This window comes from Aptenodytes patagonicus, chromosome 3 (genome assembly GCF_965638725.1).
Source record: "Aptenodytes patagonicus chromosome 3, bAptPat1.pri.cur, whole genome shotgun sequence".
In the NCBI taxonomy this organism is placed as follows: Eukaryota; Metazoa; Chordata; class Aves; order Sphenisciformes; family Spheniscidae; genus Aptenodytes; species Aptenodytes patagonicus.
Window position 1 is genome coordinate 62658467 of NC_134951.1, and position 9993 is coordinate 62668459.

At 44.2% G+C, this 9993-nt stretch overlaps 1 protein-coding gene across 1 annotated transcript in view; it reads left to right on the forward strand.

The window, feature by feature from the left end:
* Positions 1-9528, forward strand: part of RSPO3 (R-spondin 3) — a 63366-nt gene extending 53838 nt beyond the window's left edge. Inside the window, exon 5 of the mRNA XM_076333546.1 lies at positions 8479-9528. Within this exon, the coding sequence (XP_076189661.1) occupies positions 8479-8672 (194 nt within the window). The 3' untranslated portion in view covers positions 8673-9528. The remainder of the gene's footprint in view (positions 1-8478) is intronic.
* Positions 9529-9993: the final 465 nt, after the last annotated feature.

Consider the following 9993-nt stretch of genomic DNA (forward strand, 5'->3'; position numbering starts at 1 on the left):
GGAGTCCCTGATCTGTATGAAATTAGAAACCTGACCTGTCATTTTAATTGGGTTGAAAATGTATTTGGAAATATTGGCACTACCTAGAGAGGGGAAGATCAATGCTTTGGCCAGCTGAAATAGTACACACACATTGGAGACATGGAACAGAAAGAAACAGTCATTTTTCAACACCTTGTTTTGAAAAGGATCCTTGAAAGCAAATTCTCCCTTCATTTACACCAGAGACCAATCCTGGTGAGCTCTGCATGTTTGAGCAAGTACAAGAGAGGGCAGAATCAGGCCTACAGCGCATTTAAGTAATAGCATCCTGGTTCTGAGTTGATGGTTTTGCTGAGTAGATTCATCAGGGGCTGTCGTCCCCCTGCATGTCGCTACTGCCAACCGGCTGATCCATCTGTCAGGCTGGCCTGGGTTACCTGTGGGACACGCACGGGCTCCCATCTACCTGTCAGCACAGGTGTCACCCCAGGCGGGAACACAAACAAACCGAGCTTAGAGCAGAGGGGACAAGTGAACCGTGCAGAGCGGGGCCAGAGGTGCATCCTGTTGACTCCTCATCTTCCTTCACCTTCCTGGCAAATCGGGAAACTTAAGGAGATGTGAGGAGGGGGCTCCAGGGGGACCGTATAGCTGCACCTATACCAGCAAATGAAACGGTGGAAGATGCCCAGGTTCCCTGGCCCTGGCATCTAGTACCGAGGCAGAACTGCTGGCCTGGCCCAAGCGTTAGAGTTGGCACCCACAAATCCCGTCCAGGTTCCATACTCATTGGTACAGCCCAGCTCCAAGCCACAGTCATTTAGGGAAAAAGGCATTCTTACGGATGCATCCAAACATTGGGGTTGTATGAGTATCTTCTGAATTGGCAGGTTACATTAATGCAATCGGTTTAAGTAAAGCCAAGGAAAACAGCTTCTCTCATTTATCCCTCCCTTCAGAGCACTCAGAATACAAATTTGAGTACTAAAGAGAGAAGTTTCTTTGGGTGTTTTCTCCTTTTTACTATTGTACTAGAAAGAGTTCAAATGTCTGCTGAGGCACTAGCATCTGTCTCTTATCATGTATAACTTTTCTTGATTATTTCTGGAGAGGCAGACTAAACATGCGGCTCTGACATAATGCAGCATCACATTTTTATTTCTGGTTTGCTCAAAAGCCTGCACCAGCTGAACTAAGTCTCTTAAAAGGACTATATTTACGACCTCAATCCAGGCTATTGGGAGGGCTTGGATTATTGGTGCCTAAAAGGAAAGCAAACTATTATAGATTCCTGCCAGTATTCTGACATTCTAACAACAGGGTAAGGCTTTTTGGCACCAATCCCTGCTATCGCCAATGTTTGTATTGGCATCTGATTCCATTAGTCTTAAAAGAGTATGTGTAGGTATTGTGTGGTGGATTTGGACACTCATCTACCTTTTTGCAACTCTTAGGAGAGTTGTAAAAATAAAATCCCATTCAGAAGCCATTGTTAAAAATCTCAAAGCAAGCTCAGTGAGAAAATGCCACTTTCCTAAATACCAGCATGGTGTATGTCACTTCCCGTCCTAAGCAATGCGGAGTGGTTTTCTGCTCTGCTAAATAGCCATTACTTTCCTGTCTTTGGAAGTTGTGTTCAAAGTTTATAAGCTGCAGGATCTTATAAGATGAAAACTGTTACGTAATTATGAAATTGCTGTTGTTAGCACAACATTAGTCCTGATTAAAACAAGGCTGCTAACAAATTCCCTTAGTCCCAACAGACAAGTGCAAAGGAAATAAATCCCCACAGGCTCTGGTTTGAAGAGACAGCAGTAAATGTCTTCACAAACAGCAAACAGAACTCATTATAGAAATCCTCCTCCTCTGGCTGCTTCTTTGACTGGAGGATATTCTTGTATTTTCAGGCACTGGCAATGTCTTTTCTAAGGCAGATCCAGCCCACTTCTATGGCAAAGAGGTCATCACAAGACAGTTAAGCCAGGGACTTTCCGTAAACCTTGCTTATGAGCTCATGAGTGTAGCAGTGTCATTTCCCAAGCAGCCCATGGAAGAAATGATCCCTTCCTACCTCCCATACACCTAGTGAGATACAACTTGTTCTTTATCTGCTACAGCAGCAAAGCCTGACATCTCCTGTCTCAGCATAGCTGATCTGCTTAGCCTCCTCTCTTTCCTCTCTGCCTGCTTTATGCAAACGGCTGTTGGGCAGGCCTGATCTATTCCTGTATTTAGACACAATGTTCTCATTCCCCCAAACGTGCCTGCCTTAGCATTGCCCTTTTCTTGCAAGGACAGGCTAGCACACACGACATAAATAAGAACATTTTTCAAGTGAATGCAATTTAGTAGTCCAGAACCTATTTTCAGAGGCAAAGGAAGATCAAGGACCCCAAATCTCATGGAAAGACTACTGTAGGTCTCGGGCTCCAACATCACCTAGAATCTGCATCTAGAGAAGTATTTCCATTTTCAAGAGGACATAGGCACATAAGTATAAGTTACTCACTAAGTCCTCTAATGCAGTTGCTCAACCATAAGCGTCGATATCTTTTGAGGTACCTTGGGTTATCTAAGATCACCACATAGGACTATGGATATGACACGTCTTAAGGCCTGTATCCATCTGAACTGGTATGTGGAAGTCAGGTAGGCTGTTGTCATGCATCTCAACAGCAGGACAATCTATGTTTGGCCAAATTAATTGCTCCTTGAATGCCTTTGGACCTTAGCTCCTTCAAAATTTTTACCCAGATTCACTTCAGTTGGTGCATCTTCAAGAGTAAGGCCAGGAAATGCACTGAGCCGTGTAGCACCTAGGTAATCCTGAAGTTGCTGACCCTCACCATTCTGGTCACGTGAAAATCTAGTGATTATAAAATAAGGCCACTATAACTAGGAAAACAATGATTGCTGATAGGAAAGTTATGCTGTTTAAACTTCAAAAGGATGTACCAGATGAATCAGCCACTAATGGCTTGTGAATGAAAGGACAATGTCCTTTGCATCACTGAGTAGTTGGAGGTTTGGAGGCTTGTTATCTTGGCAAGTAGTGTGAGTACATGCTACAGCCTGTGTTCCAGAAAAAAAATGTACTTTTCTTGCAAATGAGAGTGATCTACTCATTTGCATAATATGACATGACTGTATTGTAGACAGAGCTGTAGTATGTGGTTTTAGAGCCTGGGGCATGCTCCTTTTAAAGGTATCTTTGCTCAGCACAGCTTCTTCTGGGTTGTCATGCTATTGTTGTCCAGGTCACGTTATGAGAAAAGGGTGACAGACTTTTAGTCTATGAAGACCAAAAAAAGTCTCTGAGAAGTGTGTGGATAGGTGGGAAGGAGGGCAACAAAGAATGGTGGCACTTAGTTCGCAAGTTTTATCCCCATACCTCATGGGGTACGGAGGTGTTGGAGCACTGGTTCCGGAGCACCGGTGCTGACAGTGCTCCAGTAGCCGGGAAAGTGCCGAGAGGTCAGCCGAGGCTGTGAGGGGTGTGAAAGAACACTGTGGCACGTTACAGCTGTGGCTTGTGGTCTTTTATTATAGCTCTTCAGCTTATTACAGTGTAGTGGGGAGGATTTTGTGGTCCGTGGTGACATGCACAGCAGGAGTGCCAGGACCCTTCCAGATAGGGGCCTATTATGTCGGTGCCTGCAACCCCGCCAGGCGCAGTTCAGTGACTCTTGCCCCTTCTGCTCTCCCAGGGTAAGCTTCTTCGTGGGAGTGATCTCTCCAAAAGAAATACCATCAACCCAAATGCCTGACGCCGGATTCTCATCTCTCTGGCGTTTCCACGAGACCTTCCCTGTGACACCCCCACACACCCCAAAGCGAAGGAGTTTGCACAATCAGATTTTATGCCTTCCTATGGTGGTTTGGGGTTTCAGTGCCCACGGAAGGGAGAAGTGAACAAATATGCTGCTCTGAGCTCCCTGTAGTAATTACAGCTGAATATAATAGGGTGGGACTAAGTGACAATGCCTAAAGTAGACGAAATCTGGAACCTCCGGTAGTTAATCCATGTCAGCTGCATTTTTTAAGTAACTCTCTCTCACATGGTACTCTTAAGTACCAGGTTCTCCTAAGTTGTCACCAACCCTTCCTCCCTTTACTCCTTAAAATACTCCACAGGTCTAGCGGAAACACCACATCTGATGTGATAATGCAAAGACTTCTCCGAAATACTCTGGCTTGCATACTTAAAGATGTATTCAGACATGGATTGCATAAATACAGACGCAGGGATTTCTTCGACCAGGGGCTATAAATTAGATCAACAAGAACTCAGCACCTTTAAGCTGATTTGACATGTAATTATATTGTTCTCTGAATTAATTTCATGTCTGCATTTAATTTGAACTACTGCACTTCTCAAAATTATATCATGTCTGTAGATTTTCTTCAATATACAAAGTTGTTATTACTATAAGTAGTAAAGTATCCCCTATCTACAAGAAAATTCACTGGAGAGTGCCTACAGACTAATTCTTCCAGTACAGTTGGCTGGATGAAGTTTCAGTTCTGGAATAAAAGCTGTTTTAATGCCAAATAATTACTTCACAGAACTATTAGAATCTCATGAGTCCACATCTTCATGCTCAAAACGTTCTCTTGGAAAATGTCTGACTACCTCCTATTTAAAAAGACTTACCCTCCTTTTTTTTTTTAATTTTGAAAGGTTTTATTGAATCCGTAAGAAGACACAAACGTTAGTAGCGTTAGTGCATCGCTCTAAGACACTTCTGTAACCCACCAGGAAAGAACGATATTCCCATGTTGTGGCACAACGCGCTGCCTTTTTTTTCTCCTCTTCCTGGCATATTAAAAAAAGTTCGCCGTGTACGCGACGTAAAGCAAAGCCAGAAGATGTAACAGCAGACGCAACGCGGAGGAAGGGAATTGGACAGGAAGCAGTCGCTCCTAGCTCCTCAAAAAATAACTCGAGGGTAGAGAGAAGGAAACCTCGACGCATGCGGAGCCGCCCGCCTCACCCCCACCGCGCAGCAGCCGGTGTCGTCCCCCCCCCCCCCGCCCCGGGCTCCCCCCGGCGCCCGCGCACGGAGGGGCCTGGCGCGGCACCGCGGCGCCCCCGCGCGGGCGGCACCGGCACCGGCACCCTCCCTCCCCCCCCCTCCCCGCCGCGCCCGCTTCCAAGGGGAGACCTTCCTCTAAATGCAGCACAGCCACGTGAAAAGGCACCCGCGTGTATATACACCCATATGCATAAATAGATGCACTGATACGTAGCTATGCGTAAAATGTTACATGTTCAAACACCGAAGGACTTTCTAGCAACAACATTCTTCACACGGGAAATTTCGGGAGAGTATTTTCTTCTGAGTTATGTTACTGCACCGTTGACTTCTATGATGAGCTTCGGTTTTAATGCTGTTCTTGCCTTTTCTTCTTCTTCAAATGCAAAGTAGTTCAGAGATGAACTTGTAACGCCCCACGTCATTTTTGCACTTGTCATTTCACAGACAGCCAAATGCCCAAATTTCCAATGAATTTCCACAACTTCTGGCATCCAGTTCAATGTGCTGTTACGAAGTGGGCTTCAGCAAGTAGTAGCGAGAAGAAAAAGTATTCAGGAACAAGTCTCTGGGAAGAAGAGAGCCGGGATATGAACAGGGAGAGAGATGCACGCAAGAATGTGGCTCCAGCTACACCCCAATGCTAGCCGATAACTGCGGGTAGAATCTTCCCTTGGGTCTAAACTGAACTAAGCACTGACTGGAAGTAACATTATACTGTCATATAAAAACTCCCACTTTTTAAAACAGTGGTGAAAGGAGCTAAACAACCAGGAAAGATGACCCTTCTATGCTTTACTGCATTACCAGAACAGCACAGGTCTAGAGGGCAGATCTTTTCACAAGTTGCAACAGCATGGAGATGATGGCATTAAACTATGTACAAAATTGCACAGAGGACTCCAAACTAGTTATCCTCAGAGTAGAAGAGAATTAGGACTGGGTCTTAAGTACTTTCCAGAGATCAGTTTTGCTTGTCCCTTACAATGACACCAGTCTGATTAAAACAGAAACAGTGAAGCCATGCCTAGATAAGTCTCTAGCTAGACAGAGATAGTGTATTCTTAGTATATTCACACACGTACATGTAAATACATATATCCTGATCCATGACTGAAAGGGAAACCATTAAGTGTCATTCCAACATGCTTAAAGAATTGTGGCTAGGAAGTCACAGCTGAAGGATTTTGGCTAATCACCAAGTGAACAATGTCAAACACTGAATGTCTGGACAGTTTCCATTCAAATAACATTTCATCGTGGGCCAACTGTATTTACAAACCACTGGAACGAAATTCCATACTGTCATTTTTCCATTAGTAAGAGACAGCCTTACAGCTGGGTAAGATGCAGGCTCACTTCTGCATGGAGCTCTCCCAGCTCTCCCAGTGGCAGAAGCTCTCGCTGAGCCTCGCATGCCCATTCTGCAGGTCTCCCCTGCTCACCTCTGCGCATTTTAGATGGCATTGCCGAATTCAGAGAGGGATTCTGCAGGTATGTGGGCGTATAGCGGGGTAATCTCTGACTGGTTACCTAAAATTTGAGGAGCCATTTTACATTTAAAGCTTTACTGCATGTTTCAGAAACAACAGATGAGAAAGGCAGATGTTTGTCCCTACTTGACTTAACGTGTATCTAAACCTTCCCTTGCTCTCCGATCTCAGGCAGTGATGGTAAGGAATGGAGAAGCTGTAAAATAATCCCATAGAGCTACACAACAAGAAGAGGATACAGCATATCCTCGCATCTTAGTCTTACTCCTTGCTTTCTGCCTTCTCTTCACCTCCTCTGAATCTCTCTCCCTTTATCTGACCTACTCCTCCTTGGATGGTCATCTGTTCTCAGAACAAAGCCGCTGCCCCTGCACCTACTCCCCCATTGTGACCTACTCCCACAGAGCCCATCGAGGCACCAAAAACTCCCAGCTCTAGTTTTGAGTCTGGAATGGGCACAATTCCCTGCATTCGGCACCCTCAACAGCAAGAGCTATTGCCAGGTTTGTATAACCCCCCCCAACACTAGTGTAGGAAAGCCTGGATTTTCTCTGCTAATATTTAAAAACAGAAAGTCTTTTTGCTGTAACAAAGAGGGACAGATTATTTTCAGTAGCATCGTCAGCAGGATATCATAAAACAGAGTTTGGCCACATGCTTTTCAATACTTGTCCAGAAATTTCTCCATGTAAGGAGGCATACAGGTCAGTATGACATTGCATCATGAAAGTCTCAAGCAAGGTTGCTTTTGAAGACATCACTGGGATTCATCTAACCACAGGTGAATTTCAGCTGCATAGCCCAGTAGACGAAGCAGTTCCACACAGAAAAAAAATCTATCTGTTTTAGGCTTGTGTGTACATACAAGTTCAATTCAATGTCATACCTGCATTGGTTTGTAAAGCAAAGAGAAGGAATAGAATCACAGAATCACAGAATGGTTTGGGTTGGAAGGGACCTTTGAAGATCACCTAGTCCAACCCCCCCGCCTCCATGGGCAGGGACCTCTTTCACTAGATCAGGTTACTCAAAGCGTCATCCAGCCTGACCTTGAACGCTTCCAATGATGAGGCATCCACAACTTCCCTGGGCAACCTGTTCCAGTGTCTCACCACACTCAGCATAAAGAATCTCTTCCTTATGTCCAAGCATAAATGCATTATACAATATCATTTCCACAGCCAATACACAAAGTTTTAATGTTCCTAAGGGGACGGAAAGCTTTATTGGAGAGGTCTGTAGCAGTAACAAAATCCTCAACATCTTACCTTCATGAGTATTTAAAGCAATAAAGTACCTGAATACCTAATTTTGTAACGATGGTCTAAAGCTTTACTTGAGACTTGGAACACCACTTTTTAGTCTGAAGAGGGTCACATACCTGTGCTGGAGCTGACACTTTGTCATGGGATTCATGCTGCAATACCAAGAATCCCCTGGGGTATGGGTGTGGTGGGGGTTAAGGAAGGGGAGAGGGATTTTTGAAAGAGGTAGGTGCTGAGCATTGGCAGTGAAGGGGAGTAATATGATGGCTAATTTCCTCTCACCATATGCTCTGGGTCCCAGCCCAAAATAAATTTAGACCAGACAATAGTTAATGCTACCTGGCTTCAGCCACAGACGTCCCCAAACCAGTTGTGTTTTGGTGGAGTACATGGAGCTGTGCCCCTGGCTGTGGAAGACAGGCTATGAGTGTGTGAGATATTTATTCCAGCTCTAAAGCACCGGCACTCCCCGTGGAGTTCTCGGCTCTTTGCTTAGAGTCAGACTGATGGGAGGTGCTAGTCCAGTGGCCGAATTTAGTAGTTTGATGAAGAGTTGGACACTTCCAAACACTAGTACTACTGTCCAGCTTCTAATGGGAGGTGCTAATCCAGGGCCGGTTTTACAGGCTATGGCAAAATGAGGGAGTCAGAAATTGCAACAGCCTGAGCAAATCTTCTAATGTGCCATCATTTTTATTTCAGGGAAAAAAAATAGGGAGGAGAAAAGAAAAAAGTCCAACAAAGACGAAAGCAAGGAGACAAGACAGGAAAGCAAAGGGCGAGCAGCCCGAAGACAAAACCGAGAACAGAGGGAAAACAACAACAAAACGCAGCCGAAGAAAAGAAAAGCCCCAAATAAAGAACAGAACCTGGCACCCGTCGACACTGCACATTAACAGCCCTCCATGATTGTTTATGTCTTATGATGCTGCTATCTCTACCAGATCGCCCTGACAGGTGCTCCAACTGTTCAGGCCGCAAGTGGACAATGCTACCAGTTATTATTAAACTTAAAACAACATTCCAAATACTTCCTATATTCTCCAAGCAACCATAGTTTATTAAAGAGATTGACATGAGCCAAGAAAAAAAAAATCTAAAAATGGGATACTTTAAAACTGTTATATTATATGCTTCCATGCATCTGTAAAAGGCAATTAAGAAATTTTGTATATATAAATAATAGGGTATAAAATATAGCAATATAATAATGAATGACATTCAGATGAACAATGTTCTTTTTCTTTGTAAAATATTTTTCAAGTTATTGTTTAAGTATGAGGCAAGAGGTATGTCTAAATCTAAGACACAAATCGTATCCCTTCATATATTGTACATAAATATTAAGAGAAGGAGGAAAACGTTTCTGAAGAGCCAGTAGGAACCCAAGGTTTTAAAACCTCTGGTGGAGCAGGATGATCCCATCCTGCTCTGTAGTTCCCTGGTCCGTGCTCCAGACGCGGGTGAGAAACACCAGGGGAAAGCCGGCAGGGCTTCACAAGCTGAGAGAAAAGAAGCAGAAGCCTCTGCAGCTTTGAAGACTGAATCCCTGAGGCAGAAAGCCGCGGAGCCGAGCTTGAACAGTGCTCTTATCTGTGGGACAACACAATGTTTTCTGGTCTAAACCGTGGTACCGTGTGTGCTGTTTTATGCTTTTTATACCTATGTGTAACTTAAGTCTACATTTCAAATCTTCTGGTGAATGACAAATCATATTTGTAGGAGACAATGTTGAGTTAATAAAAAACAGAAAAATAGATCATGTAAGTATGTATTTTTCACAGTGATGGTGTCGCCTTTTCTACTGGGGGAGAGAATCATTTCATAGCTTCACAGACAGAAGAGGACACAACTTACATCCACTATGGGTGTCTAGTGAAAGAGTATCCACAACGATAAATCTATTGAAGGGTAGAAAATACAAACTTCTGTCCAATTTTACTTAAATTCTTGTTCCAGTTCTTCTCTCTGACACAGCAGAGGTGAAAATCTCCACTGCTAAGAGGACAAACCAAACCCCTTTGCATCATTCTGGCTATATTAGTGGCTGGAGTGACCCACGAGTGAAGCACAGGCTATGCTATACGCTGACTCTCTGCTCAGAAATGGATTTACCCTTTACAGAAACACATTGAGGAACCAACATGCTTCATAGTATGTGTTTTGTTGCCGTGCTTTCCCCAAGGGCAGTTGTCACGGGGTAACAGCCTGCCCAGC